Genomic DNA, 24,226 nt, shown 5'->3' on the forward strand with positions numbered 1-24,226 from the left:
TGGCCTTCCCACCCCTTCTGAAGTGCAGCTCCCGCTCAGCCCAGTCCAATCTCTTCTCTGTTCTGGCACCCCAATGATGGAACCAATTTCCTCCTGAAGCTAGAACAGCAGAGTCCCTGCCCATCTTCTCAAAGCACGTGAAACCCTACCTCTTCAAAGAGTATCTTAAATACACCCACTCCCCCACCCATCTATCTAGCTCAGACTTTGCTGATAGCTACTTTATTGAGAAGTTTACTTACTATGCCTGTGATATGTGCTTGTCCCACCTAGTTATCCTAAGATTAATGCACTAACTGTAAGTCGCTCTGGATAAGAGCGTCTGCTAAATGACTAAAATGTAAAATGATTACACTATTTGTATCCGTTCATCAGGTTCAATTGGGGACTTTTATTTTGAAGCCGAACCGCAAATTCCACTATTGTGGCTAATCCTTATTGTGGCTAGCTTCACACAGGTACTGTACAGTGTATCACAATTCTGAACACGCTTGAGTGAACGAGACCTGATTAAGAATGGCTCGTGCGTTCATAAAATCGCTATGACGGACGAGTCGATGTTATCGCTATACTCTGGGAAGATTTAACGTTGGAATTCTACTCAAACTAAATAAGTTCAATTATTTTCTTTATGTTGTAACGGCCACGAGGGAAAATGTAAGGAGACAACAGTTGACTTTATCGACAATGTAGCTGTTGTGTTGGTAAACTGAGACGAGATGATTTTCAAAACGCTCGCAGGTAAAACTTCATTCGTGGGGCTTCGTTTACCGCAGACATTTGTATTCTTACTGTTTCTCGGAAGTCTGGGATTTGGAGCTTTGTTCTTTTTGCCTGAAACATCTCGTTTGAAACGTATTTTTCAACATAATTCGGACAACTCGGCAGTTATCACCGACTCTATGAATGGACGAAGTGCACAGCCCAGCTCACCCATTGGATATGGGCTCATTGGAGCCGCTCGGTTCGATATTGGAGTGCTACGTATACAATCACAACTCTCATCTTCAAATGGAAAACAGACAAATAATAACAAGGAAAGTAGTCAAGGAACAGTTTCAGTGGAACATACGTCTGAAGGTGACGCTGCCAACAACAAGGTGCATACAGGGGGCGTGGTGGTATCGAGTGGGGCGCTCTCACCTGTGAGAGTGAAGTTGAGGAATTGTATGCTGAAACCGCCATATGGCGCAAATTATGGAAAACCTAGTGACCCTGAATCTCTGCAGCGTCGGGAGAAAGTCAAAGAGGTAAGAGGCGGTGATAGGCCTATGCATTGTCATATGGTATCATAATAGGATAGGATAACGCTTTGGTACAGACAGGCTTATGTGGAGAAGGCAGGAGGACAATAATAGCTTGAACAATCAATGTCTTAGAGCAAATAACTGTTAATGGCAACAACATGCTTGAGGCTGTAGGTCTACTCAATGATTCACACTTTTAAATTAAATGGGATCTATTGTGAATTTTATACTAAATAGCCTGGATTCTAGCACAGCCCCCAGACTGAAAACGATAAGGTGTCTCCGCACTGTTGCCCATGAGAGAATGCAGTTGGCATCTTTTGAAAAGCCAGACAAATTCATCAGCAGGCTGCAAATCTCCAGGTCAATAATGGTGCTGCATGGTAAGTGTGTGGGTTGACAGAGGTGGGGTGCAGGGGTCATAAAGCCTACTGTACAGATCTCTTGAGGTAATGCTGTTTGATTGGCAGGGCTGCTCCAGTTGTCCAGACACCGGGTCTCTGTCCCAAATGGTAACCTATTCCCTACATATTTCACTATTTTTGACCATAGCCCTATGAGTAGTAGTGCACTATATAGGGGATAGGATGCCATTTAGGACGCACAGTGCACCTCATTATTCTGGGGCACAGGCTCCTGACTGTCGAACATGATGATTCTCCTGACTCCCAACAGTCACATCCGCTGTTCACCTTAGCCTTTACCTGACACTACTTATTACAAACGTCTCCAAAGCCACACACACACACACACACACACACACACACACACACACACACACACACACACACACACACACACACACACACAGCAACTAGGGGGGTGAATAATCCCACACACAACGTACACTAGCTTCTTTCATTCAAACAGAGAATAGAGATATATTATTTACCCGGCAAGCTATTTGCAAAGCCCATGACTGTAGAGCAACAGTAGACTGAGTGATCTATGTTGCTATTCAGCCATGATTCTCCTGAATGAAACAGAAGCTTTTATTCTTTTGATATGTTTTTCATAAATAGTGCTACTTACAGTCAAACAGAAGCTTTCTTTCATAGAAATTGAGGCCCAAAACTTCAGAAAGCTATTACAGTGTCATATCAGTTAAGAATTGTATTGCCAGAGATTGGTCTAACTTGGGTTCTTGTTCATTTCTTCGCAAGGAGAATGTGACTTATCTTTGGCCTCATTTGGATATTCATTGTGCGGAAGTATAAAATGACATTGACACGGCTGCAACAAAGCCAAGCAAGCTTAAATGTCAAACTAAAACCCCTTCAATTGTTATACAAGATCTTTCTTTCTTCCTAATGTTCTGATCAATGGATGCTCCGTGTCATTTCAAAACCTCTGGAGGGGAAATAAGGCCATCTGATACTTTATAGAAGGCAGATGATTCAGAGGTGCCAAAGATCCCATCCAGAATAGGTCATCTTGATTACAAAGGTCAACCCCAAGGCTTTACCGGTGAAAGATCATGAATAGCCCTATCTGTCTTCCTTACTGGTTCTGCTGTTTTGATGAATAAAGCAACACATAATCTCCAAAGTTCATCTCTCCCTGCTCTCTCCACCTGTCTCACACATTGTCCTCCTATCACCACAAAAGCCAGAGCCAGTGTCAACAGAACTACAGCCTTTTCTTTTCTTTTGTTCTCTTTTTCTTTCCCTAACACAGTTACCGACAGTTACCTCAAGATAACTGCTAATCTATGCCAAGAGGTAATAAGAAACAAACTGATATACAGTTACTGCTTATTGCGACTCACTGTTGGTAGATTGTTGACAAGGACTGCAGGCAGAGGAGTTGTTTAATGGAGTAGGTTATTAGCTCTTGAGATATAAACAGACCCCATGGTGAGAGAAGTTAGTTTGGCAAAATTAGATGCATATTACGATAATATAATGTGTAAGCCATTATATGCATTAGCCTAAGCCATGTGAATAAGTAGGGTGAGGAGATGAATGGATGTTGGTTGTTACTAATGTCACTGGTGGTTCCAGAGGGAGCCCTCGGATCACAGAAATGTGATGCTTGAATGACCTCATCCTATTTCAATGATATCATTTCATGGAGATTATGAAATGACTGCAATGAGCTGTTCAATTTTGATATTGAAGCTAATTAAAGGTTTTCATCTGTTTGTTTATCACTAAAACTAGTATACTTATTTCACTGAGATTCTACCACATGTATTTTTATTTCAGATGATGAAGTTTGCTTGGGACAACTATAAGCTCTACGCATGGGGGGAGAATGAGCTGCGACCACTCTCCAGGAATGGCAATGATGGGAGGACATTTGGTGAGTAAATGGCCCCCTGAACGTACTATATGGCATACCAGTACCCTGCTTCTGAACATACTCTATCTACATGGAAGTTTACAAACTAATGTCTGCAGTTAATGTCTCTGCAGTGCAGTCCATAGCAGTTAATGTTTCTAGTCTGCAGTGCAGTCCATTATGTGTTAGTGTGTTGGTGTCACAGGTGGGTTAAGAGGTGCCTCTATCGTGGACTCTCTGGATACCCTCTACATTATGGGGCTTGGTGAAGAGTACCAGGAGGCCAAGGAGTGGGTGGAGAACAACCTGAACCTCAATGTAGTAAGTGGGTCCTTTTCCCCTTATTACAAATAATTTATGTTGTCAGTGGGGCTATACATAGGCCACTTTAAATCTAATCCAGCTGTTTAAATCTAATCCAGAACAGCGTGCAGACAGGTTGGAGTTGGATAGGGACGTCACTCTGAGAATGCTGGACCTGCATATCAATCATGGTTCAGGCAGGGAGATTATGCCCGCTGAGAAGAAAATTAAAAACATCCTTAAATAACCCTGGAGCCAAACCTCCGACAGCTCGTCAGACACAATAGAAAGTATCCCTCGTCTGTAATGAAAAGCAATCTTTCTTTCTTTCTTTCTTTACCCCACAGGGTGGAGAGGCGTCTCTGTTTGAAGTGAATATCCGTTACGTGGGTGGCCTGCTGTCTGCCTACTACCTAACAGGAGAGGAGGTGAGATCCATCCATCATAGTTTATTCATCACATTTCTACATTGCTTAACAGTGGTATTACTCAGGTATAATGTCTCCCACCGTTATGAGGCCTAAAGATATCTGTCTCCCGGAAAACAGCTCTACATCCTCTTGCCTGATAATGCGGCCGTTCAAATAAATGACCTAGAATCAAAGAGAACCGCCATCACATCCTTGGTTGATGTGTGCAGTTGTCAAAACTTATATATCCTATAATGCATCGATCACGGACAGATTAGAGAATTACATCAATACCACACACACCACTGAAATTATGTAGGTTGATTGAGTTCTGGAATTTATCCAGAATCAAGGCATTATTTTTCGGAACTAAGCAGGCTCTGTCGTAGAATGATTCCATTGCAGTTGATTCATTGTGGGGATGGTCAGTTATCACAGCTGGGAACAGGATCAAGAACCAGACTATGAAGTAATTAAGAATATCGTTTTAGGGCTCAGTTGTGCCTTCTCTAATTAAACAGTGTCTTAAAATCTGGGGCTGTATGTATCAAGTGTCTCAGAGTAGGAGTGCTGATTTAGGATCAGTTTAGCCTTTTAGATCACAATGATTACGATAACATGGACAGGAGGAACCTGATCTTAGATCAGCACTCCTGCTCTGAGATATTTAACACATACAGCCCCAGGTATGACAGCTGGGAGGACATTCAGCACCATGGACAGCTCCTAACAGCCTGTTTTTCTCCTTGTATGGTGATCAATTACACTGGGTGAGATTACAGTATATTTTCAGATTACCATGGCAACATGACTACCAGTATTACCTTCCTCTGCCAGAGCACTTTTCTTCACAAGGTTGTGCTCTCAGTTCTTGATGTGATTACAGTCTGTGCAATTTCAAGGACACTTGTTCAAGCCTTAAATAATTGTAAAGAGAGATCTGGATTATTATCTTGATACAGTCTTTTCAGAAATGAAAGAAAACATAACATACTCATCACAGTACCAGTTTCATTAAATCCTGCAGAGAGTTTTCTCAGACTTTTATATTGAGGGTTAATCAAGACTGCTTGTTTGTGGTTGCTGGCTGCTTTGTTCTCAAACAGAGGCAGTAATTGGTTTTAAAAGAATGCTGCATTTCAGATAGACAGAACACTGCTACAGGCACACTGTGTCCCAAGCTCTTCTTTGACTCCAGCTTTGGCTTTACTTTGGTGAAATTCTTTCTTTTAGCTGCATGTCATATTTTGTAAGTTTGTCAAGCTGTGTCTGTGGATTTATACATGTTGTGTATCATTAGATAATACTAATGTGGTCCACCTGGATATTAGCGCTGGGATGATACCAGTATTGAGATATTTGTTAGTATTGTGGTATGGAAACAAAACACGAAGAGGGATTTAATGTTGAAAACAAACATCATTATGTTGTCATCCAGAGTCACTTGTATTTATTTCTAAGCTATAGAACACAATATTTTACATAAAGCAGGTTTTAAAGGACCAAAGAGTTTGGTCTGCTTTGTGTTTTTATTTTTGCTATGGAAAAAATTGTGTAATACTGGTATTGTCGCAGCCCTATTGGATACAACAAGGAGAGTCATTAGGCACCTTTCCTTTGGGGACATGCAGGACAGGAAACAATAAATGGGACACCAACTTTGCCACAGCTGTTATTAACACTCCCTGAAAAGTGATACACTGACAATGTGGTTTCAGCATAGAAGAGCTTGAACTAGATGCAGTCTACAAAAGGTGAACTACAATGAAGACTACAACACTCCTCCCCTTTCCTTGTCCCTTGCCAAACCCCACCCGTAACCAAACTGACACTGAGAAGAGGGATAGAAGAGGCCATGAAGCCCTGAGCTGTCCCATAAAGTCACACATCTACTACTTTAGATGAACTCAACTGAACCGAACTCAACGGAGCTGTCTCAACGGAACTGAACTGACTTAACTGAACTGACTTAACTGAACTGACTTAACTGAACTGATTTAACTGAACTGATTTAACTGGACTGAACTGAACCGCTCTCTTGTCTCTCCAGGTGTTTAAAAGGAAAGTGGTGGAGCTGGGGAGAAATCTGTTACCTGCCTTCAACACTCCCACAGGCATACCACATGGAGTTGTCAACCTGGCCGGGTGGGTAGCATTTCCTAGTTGGGTATACAATACCTCTTCTGCTGGAGCAGGGTAGACTTCACTGAAGCAATATACATAAACTGACACATTGTAGCTATGCTGTTGTAGGTAGTGTAATTCTTGGACTGTAAATAGATTGCAGGACTATATATTGTGATCTAATTAGTTGCAGTGTGTCATCATGCGTTACACTTGATGAACTCTGGATTTATCTCATCCCGGTAATACTATTAAAACCACAGTGGAAAATACATTTGGATCGGAGAGAGAAAGGGAATCCATCCTGTTCATTTTTACTCAAAATGCATTTTCACTGCAGAAGTGAGAGTCATTCTATTCAGTTTTGCCTGATGGCTCAGCTCTCCCCCCTAGTCCCTAGGGAAAGTAAGTGTGAAGTGAGTGAGAAGTGTGAAGCAATCTGCCATGGCCATTAGAGGGAGGGTAAGCTAAGCTGGTGCTCCTGGCAGCCTGTCAGCTTCCCTCTCCCCAGCTTTCAGTCAAAGGCGTATCTGGGATCGATGTGTCAGGTGTCTGGGAATGACAGAGGCTCAAAGTGGAGGAAGATCAACATCCCCCTCCTCCAGATCTAAATATAGAATATTATGGAAGTGCATGAGGAACAGGTCTGGGTAGAAGAGAAAGACTAACAGGTCAGGATCTGCTTCTAATCTATAGCAGAATAGACTCTTGTCGTCATGATTATTCTCCAGGTTCTTTTATCAGAAAGACAAAATAATATTTCAGACATGAACCATGCTGTCTGCTGACAACTGGACAAAAATAAGGATATCCAAGACACAACTATAGATTGTCTCAGCCTATAATGGTAATTCTATCCAATCAACGCTTTTCTGTCACAACAAGTACTTATCCGCCTAGCCAATCAAGGCTTGTCACAGTTAAAAATTATTATTCTGTGTGATCAAAGCTGGTTAGAGCTTACTGCATATAATTCTGTCTGACTACAGCTATCTCCAATAACACTGAAATAATAAGCCTGTGAAATTACTCATTTTAGGGCAACACTGATATTTCCGCCATGTGCATTAGAGAGCATGATAGCCAACACCTTTGCAGAAGAGCAGAGAAAATTATACATTACTACATAAATATTACGTAGCCAATTTGAGTTGGATGTAAGTTATTCAGCTAACCATGGTGCGAATTACGGGGGAGTCGGGGGCTCAGCTCCCCTGAATGAGACGTTAACTCCCCTAAATGCAACAAAAGTCCAACTTTGGGGAGGGTCTCGAAATAATGTCAATTTGACACGCTTCCTATTTGTTTAGAATGCAGTGGTAAATATGTTTTACATTGGAATATTTTATTTTCATATTTACCAATGAAACGAATACCCCCCACCTATCTGTCATGGTTTAAAAAATGTATTTCTATGTGGCGGTGCTGTCCATCCAGTAGTGCTGAATTTCAGCCTCAGCTGACCTCCTTTATGTGTAGATGTTCCTTTGTACTTCCTCATTTTCGACATTTGTTTGCCATGCGACTTTGTTAAAAATAGCCTTTATTCCAATGCATTTGATTTATCCGTTGATTTATCATTGTTTGCTTTYGTCGGTCAGCTGTTTGGAGCGCTCGTTGTTTTGTTTTTCAGATGCGCGAGGGTACTGGTGATCTCTGCGTCAGAAGTAACAGACCATTTTATTTAGCTTCATTATGTTCTATTAATATTTGTTTTCTTTCCTCGATCAGATGATGATGATGGTCAACAATATCACTAGACAACTAGCCCACAGCTAGACACCAATGCACATCCAATCCATCCAACAATTATACGTTAATGACAGTAGGCCTATAGTTGACTCTTTCGGTTAGAAGCATTCGATTTTGCAATGGCATAGGCTTACATTATTTTGGATTTGTGTGCTCATGAGAACTGTTTCCACAGCGAAACATCATGAAATGTTACGTAGGCATAGTTACACTTACAGTTAATTTTCAGAGATCTCCAAGATCAATGATTCGTACAGGTTCAATGTTCTAATTCAATTGTTAAATGCTTAACAATGATAAATAACACTGTCATAAATGTAATTTTTGTAAGGAAAGAAAGGTAGTGTTTTATGTCACATGATCTGTGAAGTCTCCCAAGCATTAACTCATGAATTATGGACAACTCATGAACTATGGTGTAAAACATGTTTAGATTCAAGTAACTTATTATTTTGAATGTAGTCTATTCTGTGTGTGATGTCTTTAAAATTGCCTTGGCTGAGAGGGTAGGCTATCGGAATTGGTGTAGTCCTAGTGAAGAGTAAACGCAAGTAAATGCCTTTTACCCACCTTTAAAAAAATTATAATAATAATGCATTGAAATTATAGGGAGAGTTACTTTTTTTTTTACCGCGACCAGCAATCAGAGTTTACCCACCAATTTTTTTTTTACTGCTACATCACTGGCTACCAGTAGGCCTACATATATTTGAGGTTCATGGTAAAACACATTGTAGCCTAGTCTAGTAAGTTGACAGTGTGTGTTAGGGTGAGCATCTCGTTTTTCCCAGGACAGTTTCAGCCCCATTTCAGGTGTCCCAACTACAAAAATATATAAATTTGTCAGCAAGACACATCAATTAATGTAGGCCTAATCAATGGCAATCACTGAATGACATTAGACACACTTTTTGGTGTTTTGTAACAGATGTCTATTTCCATTCATCAAATGCCATGCAGTTTGAATGCTGGAATTATTTTGGAGTGGACGAACATGTCTACCTTTTGAAGTGATTTGTTTGACAATCAGATGAAAGTATCATGACTGGTTGTGTTCATGCCACATTAAAAGGAAATTCATTTTTACCGTTTAAATGACCTCTTTATTATTAGGCCTATATATAATTTAAAAAATACAGAGACCCTTGGATGTCAGGGTGTAATTCAGCTAACCGAACAGTATTAGCAACTTAACCCTCACATTTCAACAAATGTAGAATTTGCAAATTGGGAGGATCATTGTGTTCATAAAATTCTGAATGTGCCCAATGCATAATGTATGTGTTATTGCTGGTACAACTTCTACAGTACAGTAGGCAGGTTTCAAATGTTACATTGCTCTTGCCTGGCTACCCAGACTCCTTGCACCGGCCAAACGCTACGCCGCACCCACGGACTTCTTCGGAATGGTTCTGGATCTGAGTACCTCCCCGACGCTTCACCGAAAGTGAACAGAAACAGAATGGGTTGGGCTAGAGCCAGAAAACACGTGGGCAGTTTGAATAATCGTAATTGGCTTTGATACTCTGATTGGTTAGAGATGATCCAATCGCTCCTCGTCACCACAAATGATTTCAATGATGGTTGTCTCAGACTAAAGTATGTAGCAAACGACAAAGCAGCGGAAGAATTTAGTGTGAGTTGTCAGGCTAGTATCTCTGTCTCATGTCTGTTCCTGTTTTAGTGATTCCAGGAGGTCGTCCGGAGGGGATCTAGGGAGGAGCAGTGTTCTAGCAGAGTTTGGAACACTGCATCTGGAGTTTGTTCATCTGTCAGAACTCACCAATGATCCCATTTATACCGAGAAGGTGAGTGCTGTAACTCCACAAGCTTCACATATAATGCTTTTGTTTTCAAGTCTTTAAAATCAGATATAATGTGAAAATAACAGGTGCTTAGAAAGAATACCCCATATTAAGCTCAACTGTTAAATAAATTTACTTGTTTTGTGTTTCTCTCGCCCTCTTACTTCTCTACACCCTCAGGTTATGAATATTAGGAAACACCTGAACCAGCTGGACAAGCCACGTGGCCTCTACCCAAACGCTCTCAACCCAGTCAGTGGGCATTGGGAACAGCGTAAATCACCATCTGACTATTGAGTGATTGCAGTCCTTCATTAAAATAAGAGGGATTACATTTTTCTTTGATGTTATTGTCCTGTCTGAGAACAGCCACTTGTGTTATATGGCATGGCAGATCATGCGTTATTGCTTATCTTTTTCAGATTATGTCTCCATTGGGGCCCTTGGTGACAGCTTCTACGAGTATCTAATAAAATCCTACCTGATGTCAGACAGGACAGATGAAGTTGCTAAAAGAATGTACTATGCTGCACTGGAGGTACACATACCAGTCTGGCCAGTCTATGGTTGCATGCTTTGCCATATAATGTTATAACAGCAGAAAAGCAATAGGTGGAGCATGAGAACAAGAACAGTACCATAGAACAGAGCAGGAAAAGGGAAGAGATCGCGAAAAGAGGCAAAGACATTTGATGAAAAAWATATATATTTTTAAAATTAATATCAATTTACCAACATTTCTGAAAATGGATATATCGCGTTTTGGAATGAAACTCTTCACATGTTGTTTACTAATGATACCCATCTACTGTACACTGCTTTAGGCCATAGAGAATAACCTAGTCCAGAGGTCTCCTGGGGGGCTGATCTACGTGGCTGAGTGGAGAGGGGGTATCCTGGACCACAGGATGGGTCACCTGGCCTGCTTCTCTGGAGGGATGATCGGGATCGGGGCTGAACACGGCAGTCCAGAGACCAGGCAGCACCAACTGGACCTGGCTGCTAACATCACCCATACCTGCCACGAGTCCTACAGACGTACACGTAGGAACACATCTATATAGTATATACTCAACCCAGTTCAAAGCCCAATCAGATGCCTTACAGGGTGTTGTAATTGACATGCTTTCATGGCATATTCACAATTCATTAGTTAAAGTCTGAACAGTTTTTACTATAGGGCCCCACAAAGAGGATGGATTCAAAATGAATTGCCATTAGTTAGTGCTTTTTTAATCAAGGTTTTTTTATTTGGCTTTTCAGTATTTTACAGGCGAAGGGCGAAAACAAACAACAAATCCTCTACCACTCTCAATCTTATGCTCCAACAAAGCCCCACCCCCAACCAGATAGGGCATTACATCATTAGTTATTGCTTGACAGGTTTAATAGTTAGTCACCTGTAAAGGTGTTAACAGTAAGAATCCACTAAAAGGATGGACTAATGATGAATTACCATTAGTTAATACTTAACAAACTAAATAGCATGATCAATAACAAAACAATAACAATGTCACATCTCTTACATAACATTAACTAGCATTACACATTTTATTCAATTTCATTGCCTTAATGAAGTTCATATGGGAACTTAAGTACGAAGTTAGGGGTGTGAGAAAATGTTTGAGGGACATTCATATTGCCATTGTATGTGAAAAGTTGTCATTCTGATCTCTCTGAAGGCCTGTGTAGGTGTCACCCTGATCTCTCTGAAGGCTTGTGTGGGTGTCACCCTGATCTCTCTGAAGCCCTGTGTAGATGTCACCCTGTATGTCGTAATACTCATCAGTGTCTGCAAAGATGTTGTCAAGGGTTTCATAAATAGAGGCTCTGGTCCTCACACTCACATCTGACAGCACTTTCTCCTCTGACATCACTTCCTATTCTAACATCACTTCCTTCTCTGACATCACTTCCTGCTTCTCCTCTTCAGTGTACAGTAGATGAGAACTGAAGCTTTAGCAGCCAGGGCAACGCCCACCACAGTCAGTACAGAAAGCAAACGGACACTGTGAAGACACACCTATGTTAAGGTCCAAGAGGGTAGAGTTCTGAGCTCCTATCTTGTTCTCAGCCATACAGTAGTACTGGATCATGTCTCCCAGACTGACACTTATGTACTGTTCTCTTCCTTATCCTGTCTGTACGACTCTCACTTCAGTCCCATTGCTCATGTACCACGTTTAAGACGTCACTGGTGGGTTGGCATCGCTGCTGCAGGTCAGAGTCACGGACTGCCCTCCTCTATTTCACCACTGACTGACATTGAAGTGTTCTTGGAGCCATATTTCACAATAAGTGTACCTCCAATGGGAGATTCTCAAGGCCTCTTACAATAGAGAAGTAGCTGCCTGAATGCCCTTTCTGACTGCCTGTAGAAACGTGACCTTGGACTTGGACTAAGTAACTAAAGTTTGGACAGGAAGTCTTGCAGAAGGAGATCAGGACTGATTCTCCCTCCTTTGCAATGGGAGGAGTAACTTTTACTTGTATGTTTGTAACAGACAGATTGACCCCAAATGGATCACTGTATGTCGTACCGTACCCCCTTGCTTTTTAAACGTGAATTTGTTCTCAGGGTGCAGTCTTTCTCCTTGTTACCATGGTGCTCTTCCGATCCGGGAAGTCCAAGTATTTGAAAACCGTTTTTGACCAGATTGTGTGATGGTTTGAATGCTGGGATAATGCGTAATTGCAAGGGATTTTGACAGGTATCCCAATGAAGGCGCAGATGGTCTTGTGTTTATTACATCCCAGCAGTTACCAAGGAGACATGCAGGAGAGTGAAGATCCTTACATCCTTTTACGGCACAGGAATAACTGCCTGCTTCCTCACTGCGGACTGGGTCTAGGTACAGGCTGATGTTCAGGGTTTGGTAAATTTTGCCCATTCTTGTACCAGATGTAGCTAGCTTATAGAAGATTCCCCCAAAAGTCATGAAGCCACTCAAAACGTCTGTAATACCCTTTCGTCATCTGTGAAGTCTTCGGGAATGGTCTTGTCCTTCCATTTCTTTTGTTGCCATTGTTAAACCAGACTAAGTCACCTGTCCGCAAAAAGTCAGCATCAGGGAAATTGTAGTTCATGTTCACTGACGAACCCTCTTAAGGCACAAACTTTCTTCTCATTGCAAATCACTGCATCTACATTCGACAGACTGGCTATAAAGAGGAACAGTCCTGCAAACATGCTTCTTGCCAAAGTGACGGGCATCAGTTAGAATGTGAAAGGGAGATCCTCCGATACCTACCAACTTACTGGCAGTGCAGTTGAACAAAGTGTTAGTTTGAGATTGTGTCTTAATACCTAATGGAAGCCAAGCTTCAGTTTCTGATACAGATTTGATTTCCTGTTGAAGTGTGTTTATCAAGATGCATAACTCAGGGTAGACATTGAGGCTATAATGAGTTATATATTCATAGGTCCACATAAAAATCAATGTACAGTGCATTCAAATCAAACTTTATTTGCCACATGCGCCGAATGCAACAAGTGTAGACTTTACCGTGAAATGCTTACTTACAAGCCCTTAACCAACAGTGCAGTTCAAGAGTTCAAGAAGAAGAAGATATTTACCAAGTAGGCTAAAATAAAAAGTAATAATAAAAAGTAACACAATAAGAATAACAAAAAGAATAACAATAACGAGGCTATATACAGGTAGGTGGCACCGGTACCGAGTCAGTGTGCAGGGGTACAGGCTAGTTGAGGTAATCTGTACATGTAGGTGGGGGCAAAGTGACTATGCATAGGTAAGAAACAAACCGCGAGTAGCAGCAGTGTACAAGAGGGGGGGTGGTCAATGTAAATTGTCCGGTGGTGATTTTTATGAATTGTTCAGCATTCTAATGGATTGGGCGTAGAAGCTGTTGAGGACCCTTTTGGTCCATGCGCTCTGGTACCGGAGAGCTTGGGTGACTGGAGTCTCTCACAATTTTATGGGCTTTCCTCTGACACCACCTATTATATAGGTCCTGGATGGCAGGAAGTTTGGCCCCGGTGATGTACTGGGCCATTCGCACTATCCTCTGTAGCGCCTTACGGTCAGATGCCGAGCAGTTGCCATACCAGGCTTTGATGCAACCGGTCAGGATGCTCTCGATGGTGCAGCTGTAGAAACTTTTGAGAATCTGGGGGCCCACGCCAAATCTTTTCAGTCTCCTGAGGGGGAAAAGGTTTTGTTGTGCCCTCTTTACGACTGTCTTGGTATGTTTGGACTAGAGGTCGACTGATTTATGATTTTTCAACGCYGGTACCGATACCGATTAATCGGACGATTGTTTTTTTAAATGTAAAAAAAATTGATTTGATAGAGCAGTCTGACTGAGCGATGGTAGGCACCAGCAGGCTCGTAAGCATTAATTCAAACCGCACTTTCGTGCGTTCTGCCAGCAGCTCTTCGCAATGCTTCAAGCATTGCGCTGTTTATGACTTCAAGCCTATCAACTCCCGAGATTAGGCTGGTGTAACCGATGTGAAATGGCTAGCTAGTTAGCGCGGTGTGCGCTAATAGCGTTTCAAAAGTCACTCGCTCTGAGACTTGGAGTAGTTGTTCCCCTTGCTTTGCATGAGTAATGCTGCTTCGAGGGTGGCTGTTGTAGATGTGTTCCTGGTTCAAGCCCAGGTAGCGGCGAGGAGAGGGATGGAAGCTATACTGTTACACTGGCAATACTAAAGTGCCTATAAGAACATCCAATAGTCAAAGGTATTTGTTCACATCGGCTACCGAGAGCGTTTATCACACAGTCATCCAGAACAGCTGGTGCTCTCGTGCATGCTTCAGTGTTGCTTGCCTCGAWGCGAGCATAAAAGGCATTTATCTCGTCTGGTAGGCTCGCGTCTGGGTTTCCCTTTTGTAGTCCGTAATAGTTTTCAAGCCCTGCCACATCCGACGAGCGTCAGAGCCGGTGTAGTAGGATTTAATCTTAATCCTGTATTGACGCTTTGCTTGTTTGATGGTTCGTCTGAGGGCATAGCGGGCATAGCGCCCAGGTTAGTCTCCCTTTCCTTGAAAGCGGCAGCTCTAGCCTTTAGCTCGATGCGGATGTTGCCTGTAATCCATGGCTTCTGGTTGGGATATGCACGTACTGTCACTGTGGGGATGACATCATCAATGCACTTATTGATGATGCCGATGACTGAGGTGATGTATTCCTAAATGCCATTGGATGAATCACGGGAACATATTCCAGTCTGTGCTAGCAGAACAGTCATGTAGTGTTGCATTCGCGTCATCTGACCACTTCTGTATTGAGTGAGTCACTGATACTTCCTGCTTTAGTTTTTGGTTGTAAGCAGGAATCAGGAGGATAGACTTGTGGTTAGATTTGGCAAATGAAGAGCGGGGGAGAGCTTTGTATGCATCTCTGTGTGTGGAGTAAAGGTGGGCTAGGATTTTTTCCACCCTGGTTACACATGTGACATGCTGGTAAATATTTGGTAAAACTGATTTAAGTTTGCCTGCATTAAAGTCCCCGGCCACTAAGAGCGCCGCTTCTGGGTAAGCATTTTCTTCTTTGCTTATGGCTTGATAGTTGGTTGAGGGCTGGCTTAGTGCCGGCTTCGCTTTGTGGTGGTAAGTAGACGCCTACGAATAATACAGATGAGAACTCTCTTGGTAGATAGTGTGGTAAGGTACTCTACCTCAGGCGAGCAATACCTTGAGACTTTGCGCACCAGCTGTTATTGACAAAAAGACACACACACCCACCCCTCGCCTTACCAGAGGTAGCGTCTCTGTTCTGCTGGTGCATGGAAAATCCCGCCAGCTCTATATTGTCTGTTTCGTCGTTCAGTTACGTTTCGGTGAAACATAAGATGTTTCAGTTTTTAATGTCCTCTTGGTAGGATAATCTTAATAGTAGGTCATCGATTTTATTTTTTAACGATTGCATGTTAGCAAGGAGAATGGAAGGCATTGGGAGTTTACTCGCTCGCCTCCGGCTTCTCAGAAAGATCCCCGATTTGCGTCGCCTTTTCCGGCGTCTTTTCTTCACGCCAAAGGCGTGGATCTGGGCCTGTTCCAGTGAAAGCAGGACATCCTTCTCGTCAGACTGATTAAAGGAAAACGTTTTTTCCAGTCTGTGGTGAGTAATCGCTTTTCTGATGTCCAGAAGTTATTTTTGGTCATAAGAGACGGTAGCAGCAATATTATGTACACAATAAGTTAAAAAATAAGTTACACAAAAGGCAAAAAAAATAACAAAATTGCACAATTGTTTGGGAGAACATAAAACGTCAGCCATGTTCTTCGGCGCCATCTTCGGAAAGTATTCAGACCCTTTGACTTTTTCCACATTTTGTTACGTTACAGCCTTATTCTGAAATGGATTAAATCGTTTTTCCCCCTCATAAATCTATACAGTACCCCATAATGACATATCAAAAACAGTTGTTTTCAAAATTTCTGCTAATTTATAAAAAACAAACTGAAATATCACATTTACATAAGTATTCAGACCCTTTACTCAGTACTTTGTTGAAGCACCTTTGGCAGTGATTACAGCCTCGAGTCTTCTTGGGTATGACGCTACAAGCTTGGCACACCAGTATTTGGGGATTTTATCCCATACTTCTCTGCAAAGCCTCTCAAGCTCTTTCAGGTTGGATGGGGATTGTCACTGCACAGCTTTTTTCAGGTCTCTCCAGAGATGTTAGATCGGGTTCAAGTCTGGGCTCTGGCTGGGCCACTTAAGGACATTGAGACTTGTCCCGAAGCCACTCCAGCGTTGTCTTGGCTGTGTGCTTAGGGTCGTTGTCCTGTTGGAAGGTGAACCTTTGCCCCAGTCTGATAACCTGCTCCTGAGGGCTCAGGACTTCATCAAGGATCTCTCTGTACTTTGCTCCGTTCATCTTTCCCTCGATCCTGACTAGTCTTCCAGTCCCTGCTGCTGAAAAACATCCCCACAGCTTGATGCTGCCACCACCATGCTTCACTGTAGGGATGCTATTGGCCAGGTGATGAGCGGTGCCTGATTTCCTCCAGAAATGACGCTTGGCATTCAGGCCAAAGAGTTCAATCTTGTTTTCATCAGACCAGAGAATCTTGTTTCTCATGGTCTGTGTCCTTTAGGTGCCTTTTGGCAAACTCCAAGCAGGCTGTCATGTGCCGCTTGGTGGTTCCAAACTTCTTCCAACTTCTTCCATTTAAGAATGATGGAGGCCACTCTGTTCTTGAGGACCTTCAATGCTGCAGAGATTTTTTGGTACCCTTCCCCAGATCTGTGCCTCGACACAATCCTGACTCTGAGCTTTACGGACAATTCCTTCGACCTCATTGCTTGGTTTTTGCTCTGACATGCACTGTCAACTGTTGGACCTTATATAGACAGGTTTGTGCCATTCCAAATCATGTCCAATCAATTGAATTTACCACAGGTGGACTCCAATCAAGTTGTAGAAACATCTCAAGGATGATTTAATATAAATAGGATGCACCTGAGCTCAATTTTAAGTCTCATAGCAAAGTTTTCCTTTTTTATAAATCTGAAAAAAAAATCTAAAACCCTGTTTTCACTTTGTCGTTATGGGGTATTTTGTGTAGATTGAGGATTTTTTAATTTTTTTAATCCATTTTAGAATATAGATGTACCGTAACAAAATGTTGAAAAAGTCAAGTGGTCTGAATACTTTCCGAATGCACTGTATACAGTACCAGTCAAAAGTTTGGACACACCTACTCATTCCAGGGTTTTTCTTTATTTTCCTATTTTATACATTGTAGAATAGTAGTGAAGACATCAAAACTATGGAATAACACATATGGAATCATGTAGTAACTAAAGTGTTAAACAAATCAAAATATATTTTATATTTAAGATGTTTCAAAGTAGCTACCCTTTGCCTTGATGACAGTTTTGCACACTATTGGCATTCTTTCAACCAGCTTCATGAGGTAGTCACCTGGAATACATTTCAATTAACAGGTGTGCCTTGTTAAAAGATCATTTGTGGAATTGCTTTCCTTCTTAATGCATTTGAGCCAATCAGTTGTGTTGTGACAAGGTAGGGGTGGTATACAGAAGATAGCGCTATTTGGTGAAAGACCAAGTCCATATTATGGCAAGAACAGCTCAAGTAACCAAAGCGAAACGACAGTCCATCATTACTTTAAGACATGAAGGTCAGTCAATCCGGAAAATGTCAAGAACTTTGAAAGTTTCTTCAAGTGCAGTCGCAAAAACCATCAAGCTCTATGATGAAACTGGATCACATGAGAACCGCCACAGGAAAAGAAGACCCAGAGTTACCTCTGCTGCAGAGGATAAGTTCATTTGAGTTAACTGCACCTCAGATTGAAGCCCAAATAAATGCTTCACAGAGTTCAAGTAACAGACACATCACAATATCAACTGTTCAGAGGAGACTGCGTGAATCAGGCATTCATGGTCAAATTTCTGCAAAGAAACCACTACTAAAGGACAACAATAAGAAGAAGAGACTTGCTTGGACCAAGAAACTTGGACCAATGGACATTAGACTGGTGAAAATCTGTCCTTTGTTCTGATGCGTCCAAGTGTGAGATTTTTGGTTCCAGCCGCCGTGTCTTTGTGAGACGCAGAGTAGGTGAAAGGATGATCTCCGCATGTGTGGTTCCCACCGTGAAGCATGGAGGAGGAGGTGTGGGGGTGCTTTGCTGGTGACACTGTCAGTGATTTATTTAGAATTCAAGGCACACTTAGCCAGCATGGCAACCACAGCATTCTGCAGCGATACGCCATCCCATATGGTTTGCGCTAAGTTAAACTATAATTTGTTTTTCAACGGGACAATGACCCAAAACACACCTCCAGACTGTGTAAGGGCTATTTGACCAAGGAGAGTGATGGAGTGCTGCATCAGATGACCTGGCCTCCACAATCACCCAAACTCAACCCAATTGTGATGGTTTGGGATGAGTTGGAGGAAAAAGCAGCCAACAAGTGCTCAACATATATGGAAACTCTTTCAAGACTGTTGGAAAAGCATTCCTCGTGAAGATGGTTGAGATAATGCCAACGGTGTGCAAAGCTGTCATCAAGGCAAAGGGTGGCTACTTTGAAGAATATACAGTATGTTTTGATTTGTTTTACACCTTTTTGGTTACTTCATGATTCCATATGTGTTATTTTATAGCGTTGATGTCTTCTATTATTCTACAACGTAAAAAATAGTCAAAATAAAGAAAAACCCTTTAATGAGTAGGTGTGTCCAAACTTTTGACTGGTACTGTGTTTTTAGATATGCATATGGGTAGCCTATGGACATCCAGCGACATCTAGAGTAAAAGTATATTTATATAAGTATAAAGTATTATAAGAGCATCTGCAAATAGTTGCAGGGAATAAAGTTAACCTGTAAGATTGTAGGGTGTGATCTAGCTGTAACGCTCCCTTCTCTAGGTACATACTGCCCAGGGATTGAACCCCGGTCTCAATCCCTGAGTGTAGCACCTTGGCAGAAACAATTGTAATCATACAGCTTTCTCTCTAATATGACTATTCTCCAGCATATTACATAATTATGCACAATAGTAAAATATTAAATATGCACAATACAAAAAATATTAAATATGCACAATATGACAAATATTCAATATATGCATATCCAGTGTTTTCTAAACAGGTGCTGGAGATCAATACGTTTAGCATAATGCATTGTCAATTCTAATCCAACCTAAAATCCAACAGCCACTAAACTGGGCCCAGAGGTGTTCCGGTTTGATGATGGAGCGGAGGCAACAGCACCCAGAGTAAACGAAAGGCATTACATCCTGAGGCCAGAGGTCGTGGAGAGCTACATGTACATGTGGAGACTGACCCATGACCCCAAGTACAGAGAGTGGGGCTGGGAGGCTCTGGAGGTGAGGCCATACATTTACAGTGCCTTCGGGAACGTATTCAGACCCCTTGACTTTTTCCATATTTTGTTATATTCCAGCCTTATTCTAAAATAGATTAAATTGTTTTTTCCCCCTCATCAATCGACACACACTAACCCATAATGACAATGCAATAACAGTTTTTTTTTTTTTTTTTGCTACTTTATGAAGTTTTTTTTCCTTCGAAATATGACATTTTACATACATTACCGTTCAAAAGTTTGGTGTCACTTGTTTTTGAAAGAAAAGCAACAAAAAAAGTCCATTAAAAGAACAAGCCATATCTCAGACTGGTCAATAAAAAGAAAAGATTAAGATGGGCAAAAGAACACAGACACTGGACAGAGATATGGCTTTTTCTTTGCAACTCTGCCTAGAAGGCCAGCATCCCGGAGTTGCCTCTACACTGTTGACGTTGAGACTGCTGTTTTGCGGGTACTATTTAATGAAACTGACAGTTGAGGACTTGTGAGGCGCCTGTTTCTCAAACTGGACACTCTAATGTACTTGTCCTGTTGCTCAGTTGTACACCGGGGCCTCCCACTCTTTCTATTCTGGTTAGAACAAGTTTGCGATGTTCTGTGAAGGGAGTAGTACATAGCGTTGTACGAGATCTTCAGTTTCTTGGCCATTTCTCGCATGGAATAGCCTTCATTTCTCAGAACAAGAATGGACTGACGAGTTTCAGAAGAAATGTCTTTGTTTCTGGCCTTTCTGAGCCTGTAATCAAGCCCACAAATGCTGATGCTCCAGATACTCAACTAGTCTAAAGGCCAGTTTTATTGCTTCTTTATCAGCACAACAGCTTTCAGCTGTGCTAACATAATTGCAACAGGGTTTTCTAATGATCAATTAGACTTTTTTAAATGATAAACTTGGATTAACTAACACAATGTGCTTTTGGAACACAGGAGTGATGGTTGCTGATAATGAGCCTTGGTATGCCTATTTAGATATTCCATTAAAATTCAGCCGTTTCCAGCTACAGTAGTCATTTACAATGTCTACACTGTATTTCTGATTTAATGTACAAAAACATTTGATTTTCTTTCAAAAACAAGGCCATTTCTAAGTGACACCGAAACTTTTGAACTGTAGTGTGAGTGTTGAGACCCTTTACTCAGTACTTTGTTGAAGCACTTTTGGCAGCGATTACAGCCTGGTGTCTTCTTGGGTATGACGCTACAAGATTGGCACACCTATATTTGGGGAGTTTCTCCCATTCTTCTCTGCAGATCCTCTTAAGCTCTGTCAAGTTTGATGGTGAGCGTTGCTGCACAGCTATTTTCAGGTCTCTCCAGAGATGTTAGATCGGTTCAAGTCCGGCCTCTGGCTGGGCCACTCAAGGACATTCAGAGACTTGTCCCGAAGCCACTCCTGCGTTATTTTCACTGTGTGCTTAGGGTCGTTGTCCTGTTGAAAAGTGAACCTTCGCCCCAGTCTGAGGTTGTGAGCGCTCTGGAGCAGGTTTTCATCAAGGATCTCTCTGTACTTTGCTCTGTTCGTCTTTTCCTCGATCTTGACTAGTCTCCCAGTCCATGCCGCTGAAAAACATTCCCACTGCATGATGCTGCCACAACCATGCTTCACCGTAGGGATGGTGCCAGGTTTCCTCCAGACGTGACGCTTGGCATTCAGGCCAAAGAGTTCAATCTTGCTTTCGTCAGACCAGACAACTTTGTTTTTCATGGTCTGAGAGTCTTTAGGTGCCTTTTGGCAAACTCCAAGCAGACTGTCATGTGCCTTTTGCTGAGGAGTGGCTTCCTTCTGACCACTCTACCATAAAGGCCTAATTGGTGGAGTGCTGCAGAGATGGATGTCCTTCTGGAAGGTTCTCCCATCTCCACAGAGGAACTCCAAAGCTCTGTCAGAGTGACCATCAGGTTCTTGGTCACCTCCCTGACCAAGGCCCTTCTCCCCCGATTGCTCAGTTTGGCCGAGCGGCCAGCTAAAGGAAGAGTCTTGGTGGTTCAAATCTTCTTCCATTTAAGAATCATGGAGGGCACTGTGTTCTTAGGGATCTTCAATGCTGCAGAAATTCTTTGGTACCCTTCTCCAGATCTGTGCCTCGACACAATCCTGTCTCGGTGCTCTACGGACAATTCCTACGACGTCATGGCTCAGTACATGTCAGAGCAAAAACCGTCAACTGTAGGACCTTGTATAGACAGGTGTGTGCCTTTCCAAATCATGTCCAATCAATTGAATTTACCACAGGTGGACTCCAATGAAGTTGTAGAAGCATCTCAAGGATGATCAATGGAAACAGGATGCACCTGAGCTCAATTTCGAGTCTCATAGCAAAGGGTCTGAATACTTATGTAAATAAGGTATTTCTGTTGTTTATTTGTAATACATTTGCAAAAAAATCAAAACCTGTTTTCGCTTTGTCATTATGGGATATTGTGTGTAGATTGCTGAGGAAATTGTAGTTTTAATCCATTTTAGAATAAGGCTGTAACATAAAATATGGGAAAAGTCAAAGGGTCTGAATACTTTCCGAAGGCACTGTATAGCAATGAAAATACATTACAATAAATTGACCTATGATCCTGTGATATATTTCCTTTCAGCCCATTTTGATACTGTAGTTCTATGTGTGATTTACCCTAAAATAACTTAACCATAAAACCATCTACATGTAAAATGGAAATGTTGGTCTGATTCTTGCGGTTAGTTAAAGATGGGATTGTACTTTTATTTTACAGGCTCTGGAGCGACACTGTCGACTTGCCACAGGGTTCTCTGGTATCATTGATGTCTACGGCCATATAATCCAACACGACAACCTACAGCAGAGTTTCTTTCTGGCAGAAACACTCAAGTGAGTGAAGGAAAAGATACAAGCATCATGTGTGTTATCTTTGTCATTTCTCTGTGTTTTTCATTAGCAATAACCATAACCGTAAAAACACTCCGTTTTTACTTTGTCCCTGTCCATATATCTCATCTTAATTGTGTTTTCCTGTCCTCCCTTCTCTATCTTCGTATTTTCTCTGCGCTTTACACTTGCAATAACCATAACATAACGCTATTGTACATTTTATTGTATAGAGTTTGTAATATGTGTCAGTGTTTGCTTCCTTTTGTACCTAATTTTAATAGTGTTTTCCTCTCCTCCTCTCTGTCCTCTCTCTCTCTGGTGTGTTACAGGTATCTTTACCTGCTGTTCTCTGACGACGATCTCCTGCCTCTGAAGGACTGGGTGTTTAACACAGAAGCACACCCTCTACCTGTCATCCCCAGGAACTGCTCTCAGGAGAGAGGACACAGACCCAATTGGACTCATTGACAGGCTTATAGGGCTCCTTTGAAATGGACCATATATGGTGTATGTTCATTGTCAGGCTTAACTCCAGTGTTTGGCCCAAACATTTTACCTTTATGTTTCCATCTCTGAGGCCTGGCCCCAAAAAGCCCTAAGAAATGATTGGGGGCCCCCTTTCTGGTCCTAGTCACTTTGATTAAACTGCAGGAGATGGATGGTCAGTGAGACACATCTCTGTGGATACTGTTGAACTGATTTTGTCTTCACTGTGAAAGCTGTTGTTGTTTCTGTGAATCATCAGAAACCAACAATGAGTATATATATCTACTTCTTTGCCTCTGTGAGGGAAATTCCCATATCACAGGGTATGAGCTGAACATCAGCTGTCTGAGTGTCAATATTTATTTGTGATACATCCATTGTGCATTAAATCTGTCTGCTATGATAAAAAATATCGTTTTTTCAGTGTAGGATTTTCTGTCCATGCCAGTTATTTTTATTATCAGATAATTTCACTAATTGTAAGTCACTCTGGATAAGAGTGTCTGGTAAAGGACTAAAATATAAATGTAAATATTTCTGATGGATTTCAGCACTTCTCTGACTCACGATGCAAAACACTCCTCATCGATCAATTTTTATCCTGATCACGATCCATGGCTTGGAAATTGATTTATAGATTTATAGAAAGCTGCAGTCCCAGGAGAAAGAGGGAAATTGTTCATTAGGTCCAAAAAGTGAAGAGAGTTTCGTGAAAATGATTACATGCTCACAACTACCACCTCCCTCTTACTTTCTCTACATGTGCACTATAAATTAGCTTACTATAAATTAGCTTACCCTACATTACTTAAAATGATTTGGAAAAAGTCATATTTGATTTCTTCCCTGATGGCTCAGTTGATTACAAATCTGAGACTCATAATTAATAGTAATTTATTAATTTCTGTAATATTAAGATAGGCTACTGATTTTTAAATAGTATGTTCTATGCTTTATTTGATAGATGGGAAACGGGGAGATATATTAAAGGAAGACAAAATGTGTAGAATTGAACTCTGATGTCATTGCATATCTGCAAATAGCCATGAATGTTTCCACTCAACTACAGGGGCTGTGTATTTTTAGTAGGACTTTGGATGTTGCATTAAGTAAATATTGCCTGATGAACACA

The 24,226-nt window shown here is 41.6% G+C and overlaps 1 protein-coding gene across 2 annotated transcripts; it reads left to right on the forward strand.

Moving 5' to 3' along the window:
* The first annotated feature begins 433 nt into the window (after positions 1-433).
* LOC111955253 (mannosyl-oligosaccharide 1,2-alpha-mannosidase IA) lies at positions 434-24,170 on the forward strand. 2 transcript variants are annotated; one of them, XM_023975427.2, is made up of 12 exons: positions 437-1,250; positions 3,455-3,551; positions 3,736-3,851; positions 4,181-4,261; positions 6,294-6,388; positions 9,804-9,927; positions 10,105-10,198; positions 10,347-10,462; positions 10,749-10,968; positions 19,594-19,766; positions 22,493-22,608; positions 22,938-24,170. In XM_023975427.2, the coding sequence occupies exons 1-12, from the start codon at positions 720-722 to the stop codon at positions 23,074-23,076; spliced, it is 1,902 nt and encodes a 633-aa protein (XP_023831195.1). In that variant the 5' UTR covers positions 437-719; the 3' UTR covers positions 23,077-24,170. The 2 variants fall into 2 exon arrangements, 1 of the variants encoding a protein (XP_023831195.1); XR_002876095.2 differs by lacking the exon at positions 19,594-19,766 and having other exon boundaries at positions 434-1,250.
* Positions 24,171-24,226: the final 56 nt, after the last annotated feature.

Source organism: Salvelinus sp. IW2-2015, linkage group LG30, assembly GCF_002910315.2.
Source record: "Salvelinus sp. IW2-2015 linkage group LG30, ASM291031v2, whole genome shotgun sequence".
NCBI classification, from domain to species: domain Eukaryota; kingdom Metazoa; phylum Chordata; class Actinopteri; order Salmoniformes; family Salmonidae; genus Salvelinus; species Salvelinus sp. IW2-2015.